At 29.7% G+C, this 27,841-nt stretch overlaps 1 protein-coding gene across 3 annotated transcripts in view; it reads left to right on the top strand.

The window, feature by feature from the left end:
- LOC118194134 (F-box/WD repeat-containing protein 1A-like) overlaps window positions 1-27,104 on the top strand; it is a 133,023-nt gene extending 105,919 nt beyond the window's left edge. Inside the window, exons 11-13 of one of the 3 annotated variants that reach the window (XM_085807277.1) lie at window positions 81-17,392; window positions 21,416-21,464; window positions 26,008-27,104. In XM_085807277.1, coding sequence (XP_085663403.1) covers window positions 81-248 — 168 coding nt within the window. In that variant the 3' untranslated portion in view covers window positions 249-17,392; window positions 21,416-21,464; window positions 26,008-27,104. The remainder of the gene's footprint in view (window positions 1-80; window positions 17,393-21,415; window positions 21,465-26,007) is intronic. The other 2 variants (XM_085807276.1, XM_035365316.2) reach the window with 2 other exon arrangements.
- The last annotated feature ends 737 nt before the right edge of the window (window positions 27,105-27,841 follow it).

Below are 27,841 nucleotides of genomic sequence, written 5' to 3' on the forward strand. Positions count from 1 at the left end.
TCCCATTCATTTTGTTTTTTATTAAGAAATGTAGTTTAGATTTTCACAGTATTCTGAATAATGCTGTATTTTTATTACAGGAACATTCAGGTCGTGTATTTAGACTACAGTTTGATGAATTCCAAATTGTCAGCAGTTCTCATGATGACACCATACTCATATGGGATTTTTTAAATTTCACTGCCTCCGAAACACCTGGAGTTAGTGCGAGATCTCCATCTCGTACATATACTTATGTCTCAAAATGATTAAATTTAGGAAAATTAATTTATATTTTAAAGACAAAATATCTAAAGTAAGAAATTATGACTATTTGCTGTCTGCAATATTTTGCCATGGACAGTGTTACAGAGAAAGCCTTTATACTTTTTTACACTAGACCATTGTGTTCAGGGCTCATATACATTAGCAAATTAAACATCATCAGTCATCATTGTGATTTTGTCATCCTGTGACAGTGTCCATATTCATCTCGTTGACTGTTGAAATTTGTATATATATGTCAATCATCTGTGAAGATGGGTTATGTTTGTTAAGATACATCCAGGTGTAGAATATGGAATGCATTGTTAAAAATTTTACATTTAGCACATTAACCCTAACATTTAGTATCAGTATAGTTCAGTTTTCAAAAATGATATGGACCAAAATGTACTGTATAAATACCATATGTGAAACTTTTTAACATAGTTACACTGAATTTGATATTTTCTGTATGGTGCTCTAATTACTTTTAATTTTGAAATGTCTCAATTTGCTAATAAATTTATATCTTTATTCAAAACTCTGTTTCTTATGGATACTTTGATAAAAATGAGTTAAAAGCCCTTTATTTTTTATTTAAATTATTGTGATCTCTATTTCTTAGCTATATTTTTAATCTATCATGTAAATTTTGTATGTTTGTTGAATTATTGAAGTATTGGATGGGGTAAGTTTCATATGTACTTCTTATTCTAAAATGAATTTTTTTTTCCATATATGTAAAGGAGTGTTGGTAATTTTAACAGTTTGCACAATGCTACCTTGATTGTCCGAATTGAATAACTGTAATGCAGATTATGTATTTGAATTGTATGAGCAGAATTGGAAAAGGTCTGTATCAAACAAAATGTTAGGGCATGAATGCATTATTCTGTAATATTATAAACTTGAAAATTGGCATGAATATGTTAGTATTTTTAACAGTGATTTCAAGAAAACAGTAAAAAAAATTATTCAATAAAATAATGAGTTCATAACTGTTCTGTGCATGCACTGTATTAGAAGAAAGCATTGTGTATTTATGTGTAAAAGCATTAACTATTACTTTTAAAAATGAGTTAAACATCCTTATATCAAAGAATTACCTATTCTGTTCTTCTATAATATTGCTTGTATGATTTTGAAATTTTAAGGATTTCAGTGTTTTATATCATTGATTTAAACATTATAAATGTAAAGTTATTTTGCAACTTGCAATCACATGCAGAGAGGGATATGTTTAGGTTGCAAGTTGTTAGAACTGTTGCCATTATTATAAAAATGATTAACTTTATGAATTGAATTTTTAGGAAATTTTGTTTATTATTATTATTTTCTTTGTGACAAGCTTCCTTGGTGTCATGATCTGTGATTCTGATAATCAAGTTTCTGTGTTCCTGTAAAGATCTTTCGACTGAGAAATCTGTGCTTTATAATATTTCTGTTAGTTAATTTATGAAGTAAAATATAGCAGAGTTTCTCTAGTAGACTAGCAGTTTTTGAGAAATTTTAAAATTGTACAATAGTTAATAAGTTACTGTTACAGTAATAGCCATACAATCGTTTATAAGTTAATTCCAGATCATTATAAAATATTAAGTGTATGCAGATAAATATAGGTACAATGAAATGTCACAATAAAGTGCAATATATCCTTGCTGTTCTGTGCACTGTAAATCTGCATGTTGGTAATGTGTAGGCAAAAAATTTGGGGTGTTTAAGTATGATTTAATGAGGAAAATGAGTTTGTTTATTGTCTTAGTTAGAAATTCGAGATGGCTTATGAAGCTTGGTCATGTTTACTCTAAACTCGGATCATTTCATATTGAGATATTAAAAATGTGAAAGTAAGACTTCTTATAAGGTATAGAATATTTTCTGATTTTGATGAATATGCTTGAGTAGAATAGCTCATAAAGCAGTTTGAGTGAAATGTTGCAGCAAAACATCTAGCTATAGATTGATAAAGGTGAGAAACTTCAAATTTTTGCATCGGGCAAAAAATATTTCTGGAAATTTTTTTGTAAGGATTGTACTATAGTAAATGAGTGATAGGTTATACAGTGAAATAAATGAATTATCAAACTGTACATGAATGTGTCAGATTTCATTTAAAGAGTTACAATATAAAGGATGGGTTTTAAATTTCAACACTTATTAAAGTAGCATATAAAATCAATAAAATGACATTATAATAGTGTGGTTTGCATCTGAAGACCAGAGGCATATTTTGTTGGGATAAGGTGCATTTTATTTAAAATGCAATCAATACCACCTCCACGTGTTAATATCACATGAGCACATTTAAAGCCTTTAAAAGATGTGGATTTTAGAACTTTTGAAAGAGTGCTCAGTTATCAATAATATTTATAATATGCTCACAAATACAGAAGAATAAATTAATATCCCTGTTTTGTTTTTTATTGTTATATTAACAGCACTTTCTGTGATGAAATTTTGTACTAAAACTTATTCTTATGTCAGAATGTATGTTTCTGAGAATATTCTTTTATATTCAAGCATGCGGATATTTCAGTTGTTTTATGTGATTTTTTTTTAATGTGTAAATGATTTATTAAGCATTCTGTGCACTTTTCAGTTATATGATGAGCTTGTCCATTTAAGATTAGCAGGCTTCATTTTGTTATAAAAAATGAATGAAATGTGTTAGATATAAGTTATGAGTAGGCAGATTTTAATTAACTATATTACTAATTAAATGTTGCCGTTTTTAGGGGGTCATATGTAAGCTGCAAGTTTATCTTTGTTGCAGTTCAACTAAAAACAAATTTCTTAACTGAACTAAAGATTGCTAGAAATTGGGGAGTGTGTAAAATTATGATAGTGTTGAAATTGAATCAAAATTTGTATGGACAAAATGTGGCAATTCCATCCATGCCACAATATATGTTTGAAAAAACAAGTATAGTGTCTTAAATATTTTATCATTCATAACAGTGTTCATTTTTGGTAGTTTTAAATTTTTTCCATAATGCTATTTGAGTTAGAATTTTGCTGTTATCTTTTCATTTGATCTGAATGTTTTGTAAATAATATATAAGTATTTAATTATATGAAACATACTATTCACCATTAAATTTTGTATTTAGATATATTACTATACAAATTTGCTTGAAGAACTATGAATCCTAGCATTCACAAATATTATTTTGTAAAGAATCCAAAATATCTAGTAACTCTGTATCAATTTAAATGGTACTCATAGGTATAAGGATTTACTAATTTGCCTGGATAAAAGCAGTCATATCTTTTTTTCCAATGAAATATTATTGCCATAAATTAGTGGGAGAATTTAGCTGAGAAAGAGTTTAAAAAATTAATTTGCCACAGTAAATTGATCTTATTTAAAAATTCATATATATATATATAATTTCTGCTGTGTAATTGATAAAATATTAAAGTTTAATTATTTTACTAGTTCTTGTAGACTTTTATTCACCAATATGTATAAATATAAGTATGTGTTAGTGAATTCTAGGATTTGCTATTCTTTGAAGTTTGATAATATCATATATGTTTAAAAAAAGTTTTTAAATTCTAGTGAAAGTGACATTTGCAGTGGTTCAGAATAGAATGCAAACAATAAAATCACAGTTTAATTAGCCTCAGTATGAGGATAAAAGGCCTTGCCTTGATAAACCGAGCCAGATGATGGAATGGCTATTCCCACCCCCTTAATCTCAGTTATTGCATATTGTATATGACATTATTTCCTAGTTTAGATTAGCAAGGTTTACTATATCAGTATAATTATTTTAACTATTTGCAGAAAACTATTATACCAGAAATATTATGGGATATTTGTAAATGGTAATAAGGAAATCCAGCATTAGAAAAATTTAATTTTTATTCTATCAAAAGGACTTATTTTCATTTACAGCATACTAAAATATTTCGTGAAAATAAAGAGCTTAAAGCTTTAAATATTAATTCCAGTTCATATCAACTGTGTTATTTGTCAGTCTATTGGCAAATAGTATTTATGCACAATAATTTTTGTAATATGTTAATCAGGATTTTATCATCTAAATCTTGCATTGAACTCCATTAAAATATGAATTTGCATTTATTCAGTAAAACAAAGAACTATTGTAAGTATTTAAGTAAAACAAAGAACTATTGTACCCTTCTAGTACATGTAAGATAGGCAACAGCAGTCTTCTTCCACATTTTCTTCAAGTAAATACGGAGGAAAAGTTTTCTCTGAGGAATCCATTTCTCTTGCCTTTTATTGAGCACTAAGGGGATATTAAGCTCAGTAAGTATTATAATATGTCATTTTGATGTAAAATCATACTGTACTCTTTCGAATTCGTCTATGTTAAATCATGTTCACTTTGAAGCATTCATGACCAAAATCACAAGCCATTTATGCAAGCTCATTGTTTCATATTATTGCCGATTCACTAATGGTGCAGGCATATCTTGTCCACTGTCAACATTGTGTGAGAATCAATATACTGATCAGTTAAAATTATGAGACATGATCTCTTTAAGAAATAGTTAGGGAGAAATTTTGATATCATTTAACCATTTATTCAGTGGATATTGTACTTTTGGACATCATTTAATAATAATGTGTTTTGTAACTAACATTTTGATCTTATTAGAAGTAACAAAATGTTGAGACTCTTTTTTTTTTTTTTTTTTTTTTTTTTTTTTTTTAATTCGTTCTTATAACTTAATCTACTATATTGGGCCTCAGGTATTTTTTTAATAGTATAAATAGCTAATATTGGTATAGTAAAATGCTTCCTTTTATTCCCTTATTAGGTTTTATTTTAGATTGTGCTAAATAGCCTTATTTTACGCATACCATGCTTCATTATCTGAAAACTGTGGTTGCAACCCAAAAGGCAGTTGATCTATACTTCTCTGAGTTGCAAATAGTTAAACAGATTGACTGGCTGCAACATTTACAGCCAGTGTTTTTGTCATTGGAAATAAAAGTGATAAGCATGGGGAAATCATGAAGGTTCATTCTTTTCTTTTTGTTTGATGACAGGCCTTTTTCTTTTTTTCTCAAATCTTTAAAAATAAATTTTATTATCACCTCCTTATTTTTGGTGTGTGTGTAAAATAAAGAGCTTTTGTACAGAAAAATCTTCCTATTAAGATAAATGCAACACTGTCACTATCAGTTGCTGCTTAAAATTGGAACTGTATTTCATTTTAATTTAAAATTAAGAGAAAAGCAAAGTTATGTTTATTGCTTTTGTTATAAAATATACAAAAGTGTCACACACCCTAGAGGAAAAAAATTAAAATATATGTATGTATGCACAAAACTTCTAAATTCAAATTTTAAAATTTTTTGTGTATGCTTCTTTTGCCACCTGCCTTTCCTTTGTCTGTTTTGCTCAAACCTTATTGTTTTGTTTATAATTTCCATATGTAACTTATTCTTTAACTGTGCATACTGCATTTATAATGATGAAAATTCTCTTAAAATTTTAGACAAATGGAAAGGGAGTTTGCTTAAATGCACAAAAAATTTACAAAAAGAATATTTTTGTCTTATTTTACCACTCTCTGTAGATCAAACTGTCTTCTTTTTTTTTTTTAAGTATACTACAGAAGTAAGAAAAAACAACTGAATATTAGCATACTTATTTGAGATGTAAAATGAAAAGGAAAATGATTTTGAGGAAGAAAATGTTTCTCCATCTTTTAACATTTTCATGCTTCTGTTTTTATAATAGTCTTTTGTATTTTCATATGGTTATATTCTAACTTATAAGCTTGAAATTGTTATGACTGTTAGAAGGAACATAGTGTAATGTAATGAAACTCTTGCTAGATGTGAGATCTTGTGTACGTGACATAAGTCTTCATCTTTTTGCTCATGAAAATAGTGCTTTTTTCTACATACTTTACACATTTTGTGCCTTGTGCTGAGCTGATCGTTAGTACAAGCTTTTTGTTGAAGCCATTTGAAAATTTTATAAGACTAATTAGTGAAATACCATATTGGCCTTAATACGAAACAACCTCATGCAAATGGTGATCTTGCATTTTCCTTTTATGAGGATATTTAAGATTTTTGTTCATTGACTACTGTTAGTCAAATACCATATTGGCCCAAAATGTAAGATAAGTCTTGTGTAAGTGACAATTCTGCATTTTAAAGTTGTTTTACTGGGAGAAAAACTTGCATGGAAATGTCATTTCTTATATGCGATCTTAATTATATCTTTTACTTACTGTATCTTAAAACTAAGTAAATTTTTTTGTTACATAAAATGAACAGTGGTAAATTTTTCATATGTATGATTAAGAATAGATAAAAAGTACTGACTTTATTTGTCTACCCCTTACCTTTTCTTTTTAATTTGATTATCTTTCAGAAAAGGTAGCCTTTCTATCTTAAAAATAGCAATTGTCTTATATTAAATCTGTTTAAACTAGGTCATTTTAAAATTCATGCATCTAGCATGATTCTTGATAGTCATTAATGATTTAGGCATTTGCATAATGCTTCAGCCAATAGTAATTTTAAATTTTGTGAACTGAAAGTCAAACAACCTGTCAAACTGGAAGCTCACCTAAAACAAATTTATTCTGAACCTTAGGCATGCTGCATTCCTTCTCTCACTTCTCTATGTTTTTAGCTTATGGTCGGCTGCTGCATTTTCGTCAGACTTTTTTTAATGTAAAAATATATTGTAAGGAATGAGAGACTTAATCTCAATTTATCTGTGGCTTCATATGCCAGCATTGCAAGACACATTGAACCAGCCTTCATGACTGCTATTGTCTTTATACATCAACATGTAGATCATTAGAAAAGGAAAAAAAGAATAAGGTGAAATGCAGTCTTAAATTTGCAGTACCTTGTAACTCTAATTTTGTTATTTAACCTTTTTCTCCTATAAATTAGGTTAAATTATTTGAATATGTGAAATCACATGAGGGCTGTCTGCCTAAGGGGAGGTTTGTCTTTGTGAAGGGTTTTCTAAGGTAAACCGACGCGTATTCATGTTACGTGTGGGGAGGGATCGAACCGATGTTGAAGTCCCAGTATTCAGTAGTCCTGACCAGTCAGCCAATAGTGAGGCTTTGTCATAAAAATAGCGAATTGCTTATAATAAATCTCTGACCTGCATCATTTCAAAATGAATCTCCTTCATGCAATTCTTACTTAGCACTTAATGATGCAAATACTTAATAGCATTTCAATCAGTCAGAATGAAGTTGAACCAAAACTGAATCTGTCTTATCCAGACTTTGATATATCATATGCACATTTCTTTCCTATGCTCACCTGATGTTTCTACTTTTCTTATTGAATGTATGTTGTAAAAATATAAATGAATGGTAAAAATATTTCTCTAATAAATATGTTTCAGACATCCTAGAAAAATCCAGATTTATCTATAACAAAAAAAAGCAAGTTAATTTTGAAATATAACCCTGGAATACCTTACAAACTATATCCTGAATTTATTAAGTAATATGTTTAATTATTTTGTGAAATTCGCACTATTGTCTTATTTATTTATGTGCTTTTTAAAAGATTGTGAAGTTACAAAAATTTTTTAACACCTATAATTTTTTCATATGCTATTTTTATGTGTTCATTTTTTATTACCATTTAAAACTTAATTGTTGATAGTTAAACTTTTTATTTTAAGCAAAATATTTATGAAAAGTAAAGCAATAAATGGTGATACTAACACTGTAGATCAGTGGTTCCCAAACTGTGTGCCGTGGCCTCTTCACAGGGGCACCATGAAATGTTTAAAAGCTTCATAATTAATTGAACCATATGGCTTAACCAAACAAAATGAGAAGTTAAAAATATGAAGATTTGTTTGTGTGGTTTGCTTTTACTTAACCCTGTATAAAAGTAAAGTCACCTGCACAGAATATTCTTGTGAATGTGCTGCGGTAATTCTGCACCTTCTCGATGATGCCATATAATCACACTGTACCTCACGACAATCTAACCTGAGAATACATACAAAGCTAAAACAACCTTTCACAACATTTCATGGCTCATTCTGTAAACAGAAACATGAACATTTCTTCGTAGTGTTGCTAAACTTTGTTCATCGTGTCCTTCGATTCGAGTTTGTATGTACCGAATTTCAGAGGTCATTTTTTCCACGAGTCAGAAAGATCAGATTTCATGCAATTTATGCTTGTCTCAAAAACGCAAATGAAACTAGAGCAAAATAATCAGGTTTGTTAGGAAAATGCTCCCGTAATTTGACAAAAACATTTATAACAATAATCTTAGCGGGAACTACTAGTTGTTTTCCAGCCTTATGGGGTTTTGAAATTATACATATATACGTCAGAGATGAAGCAGATGTCCAACAATAGCTTTTCTCATTGAGAGTCGGGTTTGGTCACAGTTGCTGGAACTAGCAGTTTCACCAATAATGCAAAAAAGAGAGAATGTCTTTCTATTGGTCATCAAATGACTGACATGATATTAGCTAATTTTTAAATATAAATAGATTATTTGTTTATATTTAAAATTTATAAATTATTTATTTAATAAGTTTTTTAATTTAATTGAAAACTGGATACAATAAAATCTGCCGTTTCGCACATTTTTTTCATTCTGTTCCCTTTGCTCAACATTTTATATTTCATAGCGAAATTTTTATAGTGTGACATCTTGAAATGTAGAATTGTATTCTACAGTGAACACATGCACTTTCTACTATATCTAGTGTTTTCAACTTAGGTTGACTTGTAATATAGACATGTAATGAATGAGGAAGGCTAACGATGGAATCTTTCTCACCTGATTATGCTTTATATTAGTTGATGATTGAAGTTACTCAGATATATCAATGCAAAACAGGAAGGGGTATGGTAACCTTAAATATGGTTGCCATGTTCTTTTTGCAATAGAAATTTTACAGTTAATTATGCAGGGTGACTTAATTATATTTAAAAGGAAATCTACCCAAAGAAACTTTTGTAGGCAGCCAAAAAAAATTCCAGTGAATTTTCTTATTCAAAATTTCAAAAACAGGCAATTGTGATGCTGGTAAATAAGCTTCCAAAAGCGCTAAGAGGAATGATTCTAAAAAGAAATGTTGCAAAAAAAATAAAAAATAGGAAGAGTATTCCATTTTGTTTACTGATAGTCCAAGTGATTGTACTACAATATAAAGTTTGAAATTCGGACGTCCTGTACCTGGAATGATCTAGGATTCAGAACTCCAGACCAACAAACCAATGAGAAATAAATATATGAATAAAAATAAAATAACAAGAAAAATTCTCTCCTCTTACAAGGTCTAGAAAGGGAGATTGTAATACTTGAATGATGCAGGTGCACTGTAAGTGGGATTTTTCTCTCCACTAGCTAAGATTCCTCACATGTCACTTTCAAACACCTGGTGGCTAAGAAGTGTTACCATGGCCAAGGAAAATGAATTCATTGACATATTGGATGTTGGCTAGGATCATACTTTCAGATCTTGAATGCTTGTGAGGGGTTAGCATTTTTCTGTCTGATCTAAACAACAAGTGAAGCCCAAATGTTACCATTACCATGCCTACATATCATTTTACTAGATTTAAACTAATTATCTAAAATTCGAAATTGCCATAATTCTAGATCTCAGACTTTGTACTGTATGCATTTATTTATGTAATGAACATTGTTTTATAACTTGAAAAGTACCAAGTCAGATGTGAATAAAAGTGCAGTGCTTAAATATTTTCCCACTTTAAATATTGTGTCGGCTATGTTTAGAAAACAACAGAGCTTACATTGACAACAGCTGATTGTAGAATGTTGATCAACAAAACAGGAATGGGATCTTATCATCTCAGTTCAAAGTTATAAATTTATAAATATTTTCTTCATAACTGTGAATGCAGCATCTCAGTACTAATTAATATTTGCATAAAATATGTGAAATGTGCACTCCTGCAACTTAAATACTGCCATTATTCATGAATGCACAAAATACAAATTCTATTATTCTTTGCATCCAAGCTATATATAGTTTGTAATTTCAGTGGTTTGATAAAATCTTCCAATTAATGATTTTAAAATTTTTCATTGGTAGTGACCTTAGCTGTATAAGAATGTTGCATGCAGTTCAAATGTGTTATATTGTAATAAGAAATTTTCTTTTTAATATTTTTAATACTAGAACTATCGACAATTTATGTGTTGCTTTTTCAGCCAGAGTGAAGGGATCTGTGCAGAAAGGAAAATATGTCATTTTATCAGATTGGTAGTTCTTTTATTAATTTTGGCTCTTTAACAGTTTTTTGTCCAGATTTCTTATCTCACTTTAGCATTGCTGGGTACATTAATGCTAAAGTTTAAATATAAAATGTGCCCAAAAATTCATAAAACAAAAAACACGTTAAAAGTTTGAATAAGAAACGAAATTATAAACTTAAAGGGAAAAAATGTAACATGATTAAACCACAATTGATGCAGTCTTGCATAAATGAAATGCAGTTTGAAAGTAATAAATGCACAGCATGCTTATTTGAATATAACGGGGGGGGGGACTTTTTTTCCTTAGTTTCAGTCCAAGAACACTCTGCTCTGTAGGCATTCTTACAGAATCACTGAACCATCATGAACATGGGATTAAGTGAAAAAGAAATAAGGACTACATGTACCTGAATAAAAAAACTTGCAACAAAGTGTTATGCTAGATAATTCAAAATTTTATGAAATAATAAGTGTAACATTAGAAATATGTGAAAAAGATATGATTAATACCTAATTATCTGATATGATTGATACCCAAATTTGTGATAGTCAGGGTAATGACTAAAAGTACTTTATTATTTGATGAGCCGATATGAAGGTTAGCTTTATTTTGATGTAACAGAGCAAACAAAGGCTGTCTGCATAAGAGTAGAAATGCATTCATGGAAAACTTTCTAAACGAAACTGGCTTGTATTTGCATTACACATAAGGAAAACCATGAAAAATAATCATGAAACCAGCCCATTTGCCTGGCTTTGAAGTTAAATTGATCTACCAGTGTTCAATAGTTTAACCACTTGGCTACTGATGAAGCAGAAATGCTTAAATGAAATATGAAAAATCATGAATACTTAGAATTGTAACTTTTCAAATATTTATGGGAATTATAACCAATAACTATTACTCAGAGTGGAAGATTGAGCTTTTTAAAGCAAAGTATGTACAAATGTAAAGAAATTTAACTGTAAAAGGTATACATCTTGATGATACCCAATTATTGTCAGTGCTCCATTAAGAGTATTCTTGTGTTTTGAAAACTTGCTTGTGCCACTAAATTGCATGAGAATTTATACAAAATACTATTTAGTTACATCTCAATTGCTGCCATTCATGTCACGTTATGTTGATAGTTATTGTCTTGACATAGTAGTAGATTATACCCATCTGCTGACTTACTTATTATGAGAAATATCATGTGAAAAAGGTAATAAAAGATGGTTATGTATATTATACTGAGCTAAGCCTTTAATGATAGAATTTTATGGCTACATGCTAAGTACATGATTGGTCCTACTAGTTAAAATTATTTCCCAATGCTATATTATGTGCTGGCATTTGGCATTTAAAAATGAATCAAAATAAGTAACATTTTGCATTATTTTTGTATTACAAATGAATTTATCACAAGTTGGTTGCAATGATATTATTACAAACTATATATTTTAGAATGCTAGTCGTGTATTATCTTTGCACAACCTGAACAATAACTGGGAGATCCTTCACAAACTTTGCAGACATAGATGGTATCTTTTATTCTTTCCTTAGGAATAGCAACTTTTGCGCTACTATTGAAGTGCCCTCACCTTTCTTTTCTGTTCATCATTTCAGCACATGTTCCATTCCAGATAGATGACACGCAATAGCAGGAAGGTCAGATAGCTGTTTCAATAAACATCTTAAATGAAATTCATAAAGTAGCATTTTTCCATTGTAATATTTGTTATAGATGAAAGTGGAAATTTATCATCTTTATTTGCAAAATATTTAAGAATGTTTTGGTAGATTACTTTGACATCGATAATAGACAAATATGCTTATCAATGCCTGCTATAAATTCATTATATTGAGTTGCAGGAAATGATTTTGATTTCATATTGTCTTTTTTGTGAACTGTTTCTACAATTTCATTTTTTTTTTTTTTGTTTTGTTTTGTTTTGTTTTTTAGAAATGTAATATATCATTTATCCCTCCACTTAGCAATCATTAGCATACTTTGCTACAGTTTGCCCTTTCTATAGTTTTTTTTTTTTTTCCACTAACTTCTTTCCCAAATATCTTCCTGTTCTTTCTGATTGTCCCAGTACAATGAGTTTTCCTATCAGCGAGACATCTTGCAATTTTATAGCTATTGTAATGATTGTTCATAAATATGCTATGGATGCTATGTCCTAAATTTAGCATCCAACATCTGAAATATCATGAGCATCTTTGGGATGAAAGAATTCTTCATTGTTGTCTCCCTCATAACTAAAGTCACCCGAGTAATGATCTGATAGCTTTACCAACAAATTTGCGAATTCATCAGCTTTTAGTTTGCACTTTTCTTTTGACACAAGGCTCTGCAGAACTATCAACAGTGAAACTTATATTACAAGATTATTTTTTGATAAGCAGTTAATTCGAAAGTGCATACATTTATTACTAGTCTCTAATCTTCACTCCACACCAGTTCCAGCATACATGCTCAAAATGTGATGCCGTTTGAAATGGATAATAAACAAAACAAGTATAGCTTTTCCTGTGTTTTATGCATGATTGGTACACTGCACAAAAAAAGGGGGGACAGTTCTATATCTCCCGTTCTACTGGGCTGATTGGCAAAATTTAAATTGCGTTTTTCATGTCTCGCAAGCTCAACTTAGGATATGTATTAGATTTATATATAGCAAAGTTCTAACATAGGTATTTTGACACAAAATGACTTTTTCTGAAATAACATACCAATTTTTTTCCATATTTCGATTCTATGACTCAAATTATGCCTAGATATTAAATTTTGTAAAATTTGGTGCGAAATTTACGGAGAAATTCAAAAATTTATCTTGGTGAAATTTTTTAAGTTTGGCCAAGAATAATTCACTTGGCGAACTTGTTAATATATGGCAACTAATTTTCGTTTCCCTTCCATTATGCGGGAGCAGGAAAAAAAGGCACCTCGTTCCTACCTTTTTACATTGTGTATCAACGGAAAAAAAGTCGCATCCTTTTTACTTCCAAATCAATTTTAGCAAAGTGTTTAAACCACATCTGATGCTTTATCACTTTCAACAAATATGCCAAATTTCAAAACACACCAATGTATAAATTCACGTATAGCTTCAGAAATTTTGAATAAAAATTTGTAATTTTTTTGCAGATATACTTAGAATTACATCTACTTTAAGATGATGGTAAAAATTTTATGGATTATATTGCAAAATTTTTTTTGAAAAATTTATAAAAATGATTTAAAAATAAATTAAAAAATGGGTGAATTTTTTTGGAATGAACCTGAATATTGAAATGTGAAATGAAGAATCAAATAAGCTTAATTAAAAAAGAGAAATTAATAAATATATTTCAAATTCAATTAACATTGAGGAGCTTAAATTTTGAGAGCTAATTTTTCAAAAACTACTCATGCGATTTTTACAGAACTTGGTAGTTTGGCGTAATTTGAGTTGTAGAATTGAAATATGGAAAAAAAAAATGGTATGTTATTTCAGAAAAAGTCCAATTTTATGTTAGAATACGTATAATAGAACAATGCTATATATAAATCTAATACATATCCTAAGTCGCACTTTTGAGACCTGAAAAGCGCAAGTTGAATGTCGTCAACCGGCCCAGTAAAACAGGAGATGTAGAAACTGTCCCCCCCCCTTTTGGGGGGGCCCCACTCTCCACACCATGTGCCAGCACATGATTGGCTCTTCAGCAATAATGCCACATTACATGCCATTGTGTGATCAGCAGCAAGCTTATTAAAGCTGCCTTTCAACTGTTCTTAAATTTAAAAGTTTACTGCAAAATTTAAAGATCAGATTTAATGACCGGTGCAATGAGATGCCTGAATAGTAGGGTTAACAGTTTATGACATCAGAATACAATATACTGAAGTAAATATCACTTGATGCTGCTGTTAGAAGTGCATTTTGTTAGATAAATGCATTATTGACAGATGGAATAGTTTATCTTTCTCTTCTAAGAACAATGATTTTAGGGACCTACAAAATTTAATGTTTCGCTTGATAAATAAAAGTGATTAATTCGAAAAACTTTCTCATGCTGATTTCAAATCTTTTATTATTGCATTCCGTGGGGTATATGAGTAATTGCTTGAGGGAAGGCAGCAATAAAAACAGATATAAGACTTAATTTCATCTTACAAAAAATAAAGAAAGATTTTTTTTAAACATGTTATTTCATCTTTGCAATACACAGAAATACAGGAAAGTTAATATAAATTATGTATTTAGCAAAGTCATTTTTGACCTGTGTTATTCTTCATTACTATATGATGCAAACGTTTCCTTTGTTCCAATAGTTTTGCTAAAGTAAAAGATATACTAGACCATTGTCTTTCATCCCATGTGGTGTATTCAATCAAATTTGGGATTGAGCTTGGATAAATAGCTCTTTTATGCTGTGCTGTAATCAAAGTTTTCTTCCTCCAATAGCAGGCAGTTGCCTATAAACGGCATTAGGCACTACTAAAGCCTGAAGTGGCGGTCATTTTATAATTAAAAAAAGTCCAATCATTCTTTCAAACTAGATATTTCAAACTGTAAGCATTTTTTGTTGTCTCTCAAAGTAAAGGAATTGATATTAGGATTCTGGGAAATTCCTTTCTTTAACTGAATCTACTTAATATTTTCATCAATGACATACCAGAATCTCCCAGTTAAAAAAATTACTAACAGCATTTGTGATACCATAATACTGCGTATATTCTTCAGACCATAGTTGAGTATGGACAAGTTTCAGATTCTAATGAACATTATCTATCAGTGGTGCTTGAAGTGAAAGATAAAATTGTTCTTGTGGTGCTTGAAGTGGTATATTTTTGTGCTTCGCTAATGTAAAAGAGAGGGGGGTGGAAGTGTTGCTACCATTAAACTAGACGATATTAACATTTTTATAATCTGTTCAATATCCAAGAGTTATCTCACTGCTCAGTTTATGTTTCAATTTAGTATTTTCTGTTAATAAAGCAAATGTAGAATTCATGATTGTATATATTTTATACACTTATTACGCAAGCTGCATTTGGTTTGTTTGAAATAATTTTATCAAAAGGCATTCTATGCATTAACTACAATTAATTTTCATTTTGCTCATTTAGCGATAGTGTTCTACATGCAATGTCCGTGTTTTGCAGTATTCTATAGAATGCAAAGGAAAGATGTGCTTCGTCAGTGCACCTTGGTTTGTGCAAAACATAATTCTGGACTGATGTTAAACTCGGTGCAACTGAAGATTGTATACTGTAAGATTTTAAGGTTTTTTTTTTTTTTTTTTTTTTTCCGTAAGTTAACAACTTCATTTTTACTGAAATTCATCTTTTGAGTAATTATGACCCAACTGTTGAATTCTCTTGTATAAAGTTTTGCACTCCAACAAGATCATTATTGCTGTGTTTTCCTTCTTTCCACAATGTCATGAAAAATGTGAAAGTTCTGGAAAAGGCACAGTCAGAGTGCCAAGTTATTTGTGGCTGTGAATGTCAGCTTAAATAAAAATGAGCTATTTATTCTGCCATGCTTGCCAGCTTCTATTTTATGCATCAACATGGCACCATCAATGATTTTTTAAATTATTGCACACACACACGTGTATATAAAGAAGATAAAATGCTAAAATATTTATTTTATTGTACCCGTGTTCAAAATGGATATATCTCATGGTAAGAAAATATTATATTTTAGATGAATCTCTGCTGTAGAAATGGTAGAAATAAAAGCAGTTGCTTCATGTCAATACACAACATTCTTCAGATGACTCTACAAGGGGAAAAAAAAAATTGCACACAATTAAGTCTGATGATTGTGCTGGCTAATCGATATTTTCATTTCTGGAGTTCAGGTGTCCAGGAAAATGTGAATGCAAAATATGCATTATTCAGAGTTCTTCTATTATTGCTTATCAAATCACACATTTGATGACAAGAGCAGTCTGTTAACTGGAGCCTTTCTTTGAAGTTCCTGCAACATTTGAATTTTATATGAATGGAAGTTTAAATCCAAGTGTGAAGTACACTTGACTCTGGTTTTTGGATTATCCCAGTTTCTTCACTTTACATTTTGTCAGCTGTTGTGGACTTTGTTCCACTGGCAACCCCACAGTGACAATGTTCTGAGAGTTTCAAATACTTTTTATTCTACCATTTTTCTTAAGAGTCTTCAGAGTTCTTCGCCTACATTTAGACTGCATTGGGTGGACAGTGTTTTATTGTTTATATTGTATTAACACTGAATTTCTATTGTAAAAGATTTCAGAGTGACTGTGCATTGCTTATTGGTCCAGGAATTCATCTTTCACTGAATGCTGTTCAGGGCTGCACAACCAGGTGGTAACATTTCCTCTAAATCCTTGTGCTGAAAACAGAATGCAGCATTTTCCAAATCATCTGATTTACTGATGGATCCTGGTTTGTTATTAGAATGGTATTTCACATTATGTTCAGCAAATGGTAATTTGTATAGTCTATAATAATAAAAGCAAGTGTAATGTGTCTGTCTGTCTGTCTGACCGAGCTCTCCAGCCAAATCTATCGCACGCAGGGACCTGGAATTTTTTATACGGAAGCACAAAGGGGCTGGCCACCAGACCTCGAAGCCCAATTTTCGATTTTTGAATTAGAAAAATTTTAAAAAAATTATTTATAATTAATTAATCACGGTTTTTTTGACTCGCTGATATTATTATTTGTTTTCAAATAACGTTCGATTGTAACAATTGATTTCTTTATTCTAGCGTTAGTTTGCTGTTTTGACGATACATTAAATCGATTAATTACAATTCATTTCTTTTTTGTAGCTTGTGGGGGGGGAGAGAGAGAGACAGTCTACATGTCCTACACTACTATTCCTGCGCTATTCACTTATCTGCATTTTCTAAATGCACGGGCAACGCCGGGCGGGTACACCTAGTTTATAATAAAAGTAAGTATATCGAAATATGTAGTATTTTCATCATTTTACTAACAACTAAAAATTGCTTGATTCATTGGCGGACTCTGTAGCTGAATATCATTTGTTCATTTAACATTAACTAAAACTATTAAGCTTGAGACAAAAACAGAAATGCTCCATTCATTACAAATGAAATGCCCATGGAGAGAGGATATTCTGCAAAATTTCAAAATTCAGTATAAAAATCAGTATTATTATCTTTAAAAATAAGTTTGAATGCTGATAGATCTTAAAATGCTTATTTAGTTCTTGGAGGCAGAGATGTGCCTAATTGTTATTTTTATACAATATCTTAATTTTTAACTCAGTTGAACTCCAGCTGAATCACTCTTATTTCTCAATTTTTGTAACCCTAAACAATGCAGAAAGGAATAATTTTTTTTTTTTCTGTGTAAAATTGCCGGAGGGAATAAAGTTAAGGTACATAGTACTGCATTTTGCTGACATAATATTTCTTTTATAGTCAGTGGGGGCTTTAAAAATTTATAACAAGGCTCACACTTTATCTTTTGAAAACAAAATTAAAATAAATAAATAAAAACTTTAAAATATTAAAAAAATCACAAAATATAGAAATTACATAAAATAATAAAAATTATGTAAATTTTAGGGTAAAATTCTGTTAAGGTTTTCCATTTAAGGACATATTCAATAAATCTAAAAAATGTTGTACAGATAGGGATCTTCATTTGATGAAACAGTTTGATATCCAAAAATAAATTTATTAAAAGCAGATGACATTTTCTAGTACTTGTTTAAATTTTAAGCTGTCTACAACATGTTTAACTAAGCTTTAAAAAACCGTACATGACCCTGTTTCTGAGGAAGAGTAATATAAAGCAAAGCACCATTATGACATTTGTTTGTTGCACTAGATCAATTAGAAGAACAAGGAGCTCACAAATTAGAGATAAATTTAACAAAAAGTTATGCAAGCCCTCTATAGCTCGTGTTGATTATAACTGAAAACGTAAAGGGTTATAAAATTCCCTTAAGGAAAACCGATGTCTGCTCATAAGTTTGGAGCAAAATGCAGTGGAATGTAAATTATATTAAATGCTAGAAATATAATGAATGTTCCTTAGGAAAAGACTAAATATTTAACTTTTAACTGTTCAGTTTTTACTGCTTGTTAAAGAAATTAGTAATTCTGACATTTTTGTCACTGCAGTCTCAGAGGAACTACCGAGTAGTGCAGAGAGTGCCACTTTTTTTATCACTGAAATATAATTAAGAAATTTGTTGTTACAAACTATTCAGCCAAATATCTATTATTATCCATGCAGTTAGAATATTTTTTGTGAGTAGACATTTTGTCTTATATATTTATTTTGTTTTTAAACATTATTCATATCTTGTATATTTTGTGGGTTGTACTGGCAAAATTAATTAGATTGAATGATCCTGTGTCTTAGATCACCAAGTGGTGATGCAATCAAGGTTTAATTATTTTAAAATTTGTATCATTTATGTAGGTTTATCTGATGTGTAAGATAACTTTTCTCATCATTCCATGAAATTTCAGAAAATAATAATAAATGTGTAACAGTGCTAGTATTACTATCATCAAGAGTTGCATGTGAACACAATCTAAAATGAATGCTTTTATATGTCAATTATAGTTGATTGATTTAACGCTTTGTGAGCTTGATAAAGCTCATGGAATTTGGCAGTTATGGGCAAGCACAAAACATGTGTAACTTGGAGCAAATAAAAAAAATTTTTTTTTTTTGATAAAAAACTGGTAAATATTTAAAAGCTTTTAAGTATTGCATTGCAAGTTACTGTTATTAGATGCTATATATCTAAAGCAGTATTCCAAAGCTATGAACATTTCAGTAGGATAATTAATGTTCTTATCGGTGGTTTCATTTGCTGAGCTGAGGATTTAGGTGTATGTTATTCTCTGATCCTTTCTAACAAAGTAAATTATTGTCTGAAGAAAGTTAATAGCTTAAATTAAATAGGCATGCAACAAATTAATGCAGAGTCATAGAGCTCCACATTCTCTCTGCTAATTTTGCTGAGAGAACTAAACATTTTAGCCAAAACCTAGGGGGAAAATAAATACACGTAATGGGCAGCATTTTAAATTAGAGGAAGTATTATGGGAAATTTGTACACCATTGTTAATATATATACATATATAGTTTGATGAGTTATATGACTTATCAATAAATCCTTCATAAAGACATTCCACATTAATCAGTCAGTAACTTTGTTATAGTAAAATAATTCTTAACTTTGTACCTGGGGAGAAATGCCTTCTTCAAAACTTTTTTGAAAATAACTGGTCATATGATAGACATGGGAAAAGCAGCAAAAACCCCAAGCATCAGCCTATTCAGTTACCAGAAACAGAACATAAGACAAATTAATAAGTTTCAAGCTTAAGCACTCAACCTGTTCTGCGATAATTAATGAAACCAACAAACCATTGTTAAAATGTGCTTCAACTAAACTGAATGTATTTCTTGATTTCTTTGGCGGGGGGGATTCAGGAAAAGGTTAGATTTCCTATTAGTATGTTTTTTTAGCCCAAGGGGTGTTAGCCCAGAAGAGCTATTAATTTCATTTTTGGCATTGTGGCATTTCACTTTTCAAATTGTTGCCACCAAATATTATCCCCCTGTATTATATTTAAAGAAATGAAATAATGAAGAATCTGCATAAATATATGTATGTTTCTCACATTGTGATAAAGCAAGTGTACCTAGAGCCATCAAATTTTGAATAACGTACATTTCCACCCAAATATGGGCATCTGGAAGCCCAAATTTGGAATTTGTTTTATCTATTTCATATTTTGTAAAGCACTAATGAGTTTTTGATTAAGAAACTCAATTATTTGGAAGCAAGCAGTGGCAACATTGTACGAAAAAAAAACATTTTTATCTCCAGCGCACAAGACTGTATCGGAAATTCTAAAGATATGCTCTTTTTAAATTTGATATTGCTGTTGAATTGAATTTAATGGTTTTTAAATGTGAAGACCAAAATATTTAATAAATAAAAGTAATACACAAAACGTTAAAAAAAGGCCCCTTTAGGGCATAATATGAAATCTGAAAATTTTCAGATTTTTAGTAAAGACTGAAAGTGTAAATAACTGGTTAGTTTCTTATTATAATCCTAGAATTCAGTTATCTTCCAGATTGAATTTAAAAGTATCTTAGGCTTTAGTGAATGGCAACAAGTTAGCATGAGGAAGATAACAGTATTTTATTTTTTTATTAGTCCGGAGGTGCAGTGTGCCCAGAAGGACCGTTAATTTTATTTTGTCATTTTGCATCGATTCACTATAAACATTGATTCACTTTTCAAATTGTTGCCACCAAATATTATCGCCCTGTGTTATATTTAAAGAAATTAAATAATGAAGAATCTGCATAATTGTATGTATGTTTCACTCATTTTGATAAAACAATGGTGCCTAGAACTGTGTATCGGAAATTCTAACAATATGTGCTTATTTTGCGATAGAGCTGTTGAACTGAATTTCATAGTTTAAGAGCAAAGAACATGGTATTTAATAAATAAAGGCAACACACAAAGCGTTAAAAAAATGGCCCTTTGGGCGTAATGTAAATTCTGAAAGCTTTCTGATTTTTTTATTATTTTTTTTTTTTTATTTATTTTTTCCTTTAACTTGGCCTTTCCATTTCTCTGCATCTTATTACATTATATTATCAAGGCATTCATCATCCGCATAACTTAACAAGTGCTACCATACATTGTAGTGCCCACTAGTAGTCAAATGATAAGATTGCTGAATGCTGGTAATTCAACCCAGGTTCAAATTCCGCTGAACTGGCTGGCTGCTTTGGAGTTTTCATGGTTTTCCCCACGTATGATATGATTATGAGAGAGTTTTCCTTAAAAAGTCTACCATGAAAGGCATCCCTACACTTAGACAGGTAGCTTTTGTATGCTTTGCCATAATTTGTATAACATAACCATACACTTTAAGGTTTTTTTATTTATCAACCGTAGGGCCTAGCAGATTGCCAGTTCTTGGTGGTGTGTTTTGACATGGCTTAAGGTATTTAATTTACCTTTCAAATTAAAACTGTATTTTGCTTAACAAACTGAGTTATTTATAAGCGGTGGCTCCCATTGTTGTTATGTATTTATGTTGTAATACTATTGCTCAGTCAATTCATAAAGCATTTAATTTATATATTTTGTAATATGTCTAACTGATATGGTGTTTGAAAACTTGTTACCATCATGTGTGATATGGAATAATTGTTTGCATATTCTAATTTTTTCGTAGTAAATAAAAGGAAATGTCAGGTTTAAGTTTATACTTTTATATAATACCTCTAACAAACATGTAAATCTAATGCAATAACTAAGTGTAATATGTATATTGTTTGTTTATTTATTATTTGTAGATATGCTTTTAAATTTAATGCATGTGTGAATGGTGAATACATTGAAAGTTTTTCATTCTTTTTTAAAATACTCGAAATTTTATTAAGGAAATAATTAAAATATATGCTAGTAGTTCTGAAATGTCTTTTAAAACGAATAATTTGGTTATTACAAGAACTGTTCATTATTTTACTTAATTTTCAACATAAAAAATAAAATATGAGTATTATATAAGAAGTGTAAATTTACAACAAAATATTTGGAATGTTTTGTTTGCCAACAAAAGATAAGTAACTTAATAAGTAAGTAAACTAGTTTTAACGTTAGATCAAAAGTCTTTTGATGTAAATAAAATATATTTTAATAGGAAGAAATATAATGACATTTTTTAATATTTGCTTGGAAGTCTTTTCTTTCATAGCAGCAAACCATCTTTTAAGCACTAGTTTAATTACCTTAGCAATTTTATTTTAAGGAATGAAACCCATTCTTTTCTCAGAGCACTGAGATTTGAGTAATTCTGATTGCTAAGTCTTCAATGAAAACATAAATATATGTATGTTTCTCGCGTTGTGATGAGATTTTTCAAAATGTGTATAAAAATCTTTTAAGAAAGAAATAATTTATTTGTCGTGCATTTATTTTTTTGTTAGGTAATAACATTTATTTATCTTCTTTCAACTTATTATTTTTCAGCTCTTTCCGACTGCATCCATTTTCCTTGTACAAAGTAATTTTATAACTTTTTATTTCTGTTGTAAATAGTAAGAACTGCCGACTAGTCGTACTATAGGGTCCTCTGAAATACATACATATATTTATGTCTTTCTTTTTATAAGTATTCTGTAGGATTTTGTTGTGGCCATTGTAAAACTTTTACTACAAATACTATTCTACAAACTTTGAGCTGTGATATGTGTTATTGTTGTGTTTAAAATGACATCTATTTTTTACTGCATAAGGTACCATTTAATATTGGCCTTGTAAACATTTCTGGTCTTGTTGGAGCTTATGCAAAACAAAATCTGTCAAACTTTGTCATGAAACATATTCATACCTTATTGATGGTTCAAAATCATGGACACTATGGCTTTGTGTTCCTATTCTTTATCATCCATATTAAGATGTTTAAGTTTAATTAAACATCCTTAATGATTAAGATACAATAACATGTCGAACAAATATTAATTTAGAAGTCAAACAACAAAAATCAGCGTTATATTTTCAAATTTCACAGGACTAGTTTCGATGGTTTTACCGAACCATCATCCTCAGCTGCAAAAGCGCAAATGAATGAGATACTATATAATGATAAGAAAGCCTAGACAGGAGATAAGCTACTGGCACGATCTGTTGATGAAACTGGAACTAAAACATAATTTCTTCAAAGATTGAAGGCAAAGATGGATTGGAATTAAGGTTGTTAACTAGAATAGAAAGATTTTTATAATGTGAAATGCCTCTAGAAAATCCAGTTCACCAATGGAAGATGTATTTTGAATAATTTTGGCAGCAGAAAAATTGAAAATGTGATTTTTGGACCGACAACATTGAACAACAGAAGTCTTCTGTGTTTCCTTTTTTCTAACATATGCCTCATGTTCCTTAACGGCAATTCATGCCTCTGTTGCTCAACATTGTTGGTCCGAAAATCACACTTTCAATTTTTCTGCTGCCAAAATTATTCAAAAAACATCTTCCATTGGTGAACTGGATTTTCTAGAGGCATTTCACGTTCAAAAAATCTTTCTGTTCTAGTTAATGACCCTAATTCCAATCTATCTTTGCCTTCAGGCTTTAAAGAAATTATGTTTTAGTTCTGGTTTCATCAACAATTGGCACCAGTAGCTTATCTCCTGTCCAGGCTTTCTTATCTTATCTCGTTCATTTGCACTTTTGCAGCTGAGGATGATGGTTCGGTAAAACCATCAAAACTAGTCCTGTGAAAATTTGAAAATATAATGCTGATTTTTGTTGTTTGACTTCTAAATTAATCCTTAATGATATTTAATCTGTGCTTTAGCTTTAAATGTTCTCTGCACCTAAAAATAGCAAAGGTTAATATTATAAATTCTTTATTATAGGTGTTGAAAGACTTTTGATCCATGCATGTTGATAAAACTGCAAGTTAAAGTTCACTGACCAAAATATTTTATGTTCAGCTATTTATTCAAAGTTTATTGTGAGAGACTTAAGCATTTTCTTAATTGTTAAGATTAATTAACACATGCATGTATTAATTTTCACTGTCAAAAGATTTTTATAGCTTTTACTATAGGCTATACTTTAATCTCCTTGCACATTTTTATTATATGTTTATTAATATTTTAATTATTTTTAAATTCACGTTCTTTGGAAAACTGCATATAGCGTGTCATTGTCCGAAGTCTTCAAATAATAAAATACATTCATTTAAAAAATGGTAAAATTAACTGCTTAGCATGTGAAACTTAAGTTAAAATTTTAAATATGAGCAGTTGCATGCATATAAATTTAAGGGTTTATCTCTGTTTGATTGCATTTTTTTAAGTGTTGAATTCTGTAGAAAAACTATTGTTTCTGTTCATTTTATGTTTATTAAATTGTATGTGCAAAATATGCATTTTTATGTACATTAAATTTTGTGCAAAAGCTGCATTTTTAGTTTGTATAGTGTACACAAAACATGCAATTAATTTTTATTATTAAATATTGTGTGCAAAATAAATTTTTATGTTCAGAGTGTGGAATTTGTACATTAAATTTTATGTGCAAAAGCTGCATTCTTATGTGTATATAGTGTACACAAAACATGCAATTAATTTTTATTATTAAATATTGTGCACAAAATAAATTTTTATGTTCAGAGCGTGGAATTTGAGTAATTCTCGAAAAGTTTTGCATTTTAAAATAATGCATATTTTAACAAAATCTGTAAATCAGTTATTATTTATCTCCGAATAAAGTAAAATTGCAAATGATTTGTAAGAATTTCTCTTACCCCTCAAAGAGGGCATTCAGAATGTTTTCTAATTTTTTCCAATGGCAGATTGTGAACAATTACAAATGTAACCCAGTTCATTAATCTATACGAGGCCAGATGTGGTGGTATCTTTATTATGGGGGCACCTAATAGGTGGACCACCATCGCCTTTCTTATGAAAGGACGGACAGTTACAAACATGCCTTGTCCAGGATTCGAACCCAGGCCCTTCGGCATCGCAGTCAGCTTCTCTGACCACTATACCGAGTAGGTGGCATGTTTTCTAAGTAAAAATGTGCTTTTGCCACAGGAACTAAAGATTGAGATTTTTCAAAATGTGTATGAAAATCTTATAAGAAAGAAATATTTTATTTGTCGTGCATTTATTTTTTTGTTTGGTAATAACATTTATTTATCTTCTTTCAACTTATTATTTTTCAGCTCTTTCCGACTGCATCCGTTTTCCTTGTACAAAGTAATTTCATAACTGTTTATTTCTGTTGTAAATAGTAAGAATTGCCGACTAGTCTTACTATAGGGCACTCCGAAATATGTTTCCTTTTTTAAAAAATTCCATATTTATTGTAACACATGTTACTTTTCAGTATTAATTTGGTTATATTGCTGAATTCCATCCAATTTTGTTCCACTGTCCTTGTATAGATTATATACTGTTTGAGCTTATAACTTTGAATTTGTATGTCTTGTCTTTATAAAAAGAAGGGGACAAAAATTTTGAAAATTTTGTGTTTAAGAATTAAAATGTAAAACCTGATATTGAATGTATTGTAATCATTCAAGTCATAAATTTCCTCCAAGATATGTATTCTTTCATGTCCATGTTCCCAAGTCAAAAACGTTTTGCTACATTTTTTAGCATTTCCCCCTTTTATTTAGCTGATGTTTTGTTATGTTTTAGTAATAGTTATGGATGGAATTTTGTTTTCTTTTGTAAAGTTATCTTGTACTGGGCGTTCAAATATTTTCTCACAAGCATTTTAAAGACACGTTGTTGGAAAGAGAAATTTAAGATGTTATATAGGAAAGCATATAAAATGTCCATCAACAACATAATCATCAGAAATCTATTCTGCAAATCTGTTGTAACAAATGTTGGCTAAAAATTTATCTCAGCAATTTAAAGTACATATTCGAAAGTATTCTTAAGCATTTTCTGGTCTAGAAATTCTCAAAAAATACCTGCTTTTATGCTATAAATATATTACATTGCCTATTCTCTTTTCAGTGCAAATTACTTTAAGGGTTTAGAAGTATGATTTGAAGCTTCCAGAAACTTGTGCTAATGAGATGAAGGGAATATTTTCTTGTAACCCATGATGGAAAAAATATTTAAAGAATTTATTTCAATCTGTCATCAAATCGTGGATTTTAAATGTAGATTGTAACTGACTAAATCTGATGTTAACTTCCTGTTGAAAAAACACAAAAAGTATGTGAAAAATATTACAGATTAATAAATTTAAATCCAGTCCAGATTTATATTTCTCTTTTATTTAATATTGTATTATAAGTCACAGCTGAAAGAATTTAAAATTGATTTATCATTTTTAGTTACATATATATAACTGCTTTGTAACTCAAAAATTCAGTTTGTAAGTATTGTGCTGACAGAAGATGGCATGAGTGTTACTTCCAACTAATGATAATTTGTGGAAAAAACATATTTGAAGAAAACTCAGTCAGTTTATTAGTATTATAAATAGCTTAAAAAAGTATTGTAAATGTATAAATTGCTAAATTTTAATAAGTTTGTATCTTTAAAGATATAGTATCTGTTACTGTGAAGCAAAAAAAAAAAAAAAAAAAAAAAAAAAAAAAAAAAAAACAGGCTTTGTATCTGAATTTATGTTCTGAGAGATATGAAAGTTTTCTGCTGTTATATATGCATGTATATATATATATACGTATATATACATGTAGAATATATACATGTATACATGTAGAATATATACATATATGTATATATACATATAGAATATATACATATGCATGTATACATATAGAATATATACATATACATGTATACATATAGAATATATATATGTGTATGTGTGTATATATATGTGTGCTATGTCATAAACTGTGCAACAAATTAGGCCTTAAGTAAATGTGATTTTCTCTCTTCATAAATATAAGTTTTATGTGTATACACACACATAAATGGGTATGATATGTACAGTTTTCCACAAAGGTATATTTTAGCCCATATTTGAGGTCATATTCTTCATAATGCTATGCAAAGCATCTGCTGATGTTAATGATATACTTAATTTCTTTTTATTAAAATATTTAAAAAATCAATAAAGTCATCCTTGAATTAATGTTTTGTGTTTCTCAGTTCATTTATTATTTAAATTAGATTTTATAAATATCAGACCCTCTAACATGAATGCATATTATGAAGAAAATGTATAATTCGTAAAATCAGACTGGGTCACAATAATGTGCAGTGTAATTTTCAATGTGACCTTTATTAATGAACACTTAAAGCCACCTTGTCTTGAACCTCACCTTGAACACTCAAAGTCACCTTGTCAAAACATAACGACATAGTATAGTCATGTAACAAAACATGGCTACCAAATACTGGCATGCTTATAGTAAAGAATCATACATTTATATTTAACACTCCCAATTCCATGCATCAGTTTGATTTTCCTAAATTTAAAGGTTATATATTCTTGCAACTTGATCTTACATCACCCTTCCCTAATTGAGTCAAGGCCCATCATTATTTTAGGGAATAATTCTATAACCCTGCCTAATTTTCAATTACAGTGTTTTATATTATCTTCTTGTACAGCAACATTCATTGTAAACATTAGAGAAATTTTTGGAGGTTTTGAAAACAACTAATTTTAATTCTACCAAATATTCTTTTTAAAACATTTTACCCCTAACTGTTCTAATAGTATTTTTTTTTTTTTTTTAAATCAACCAAGATCTTTCAGATTTCAGTTTAAATTCAGATGAAGGTAAAACCATTGGTTTACATCCAGTTATAAAATGACATGGTGAAAAATAATCTGGATCATTCAGTTCTGTGTATTCATAGGTTA

This window comes from Stegodyphus dumicola, chromosome X1 (genome assembly GCF_044657685.1).
Source record: "Stegodyphus dumicola isolate Sdum_Otavi_A_Nest chromosome X1, ASM4465768v1".
In the NCBI taxonomy this organism is placed as follows: Eukaryota; Metazoa; Arthropoda; class Arachnida; order Araneae; family Eresidae; genus Stegodyphus; species Stegodyphus dumicola.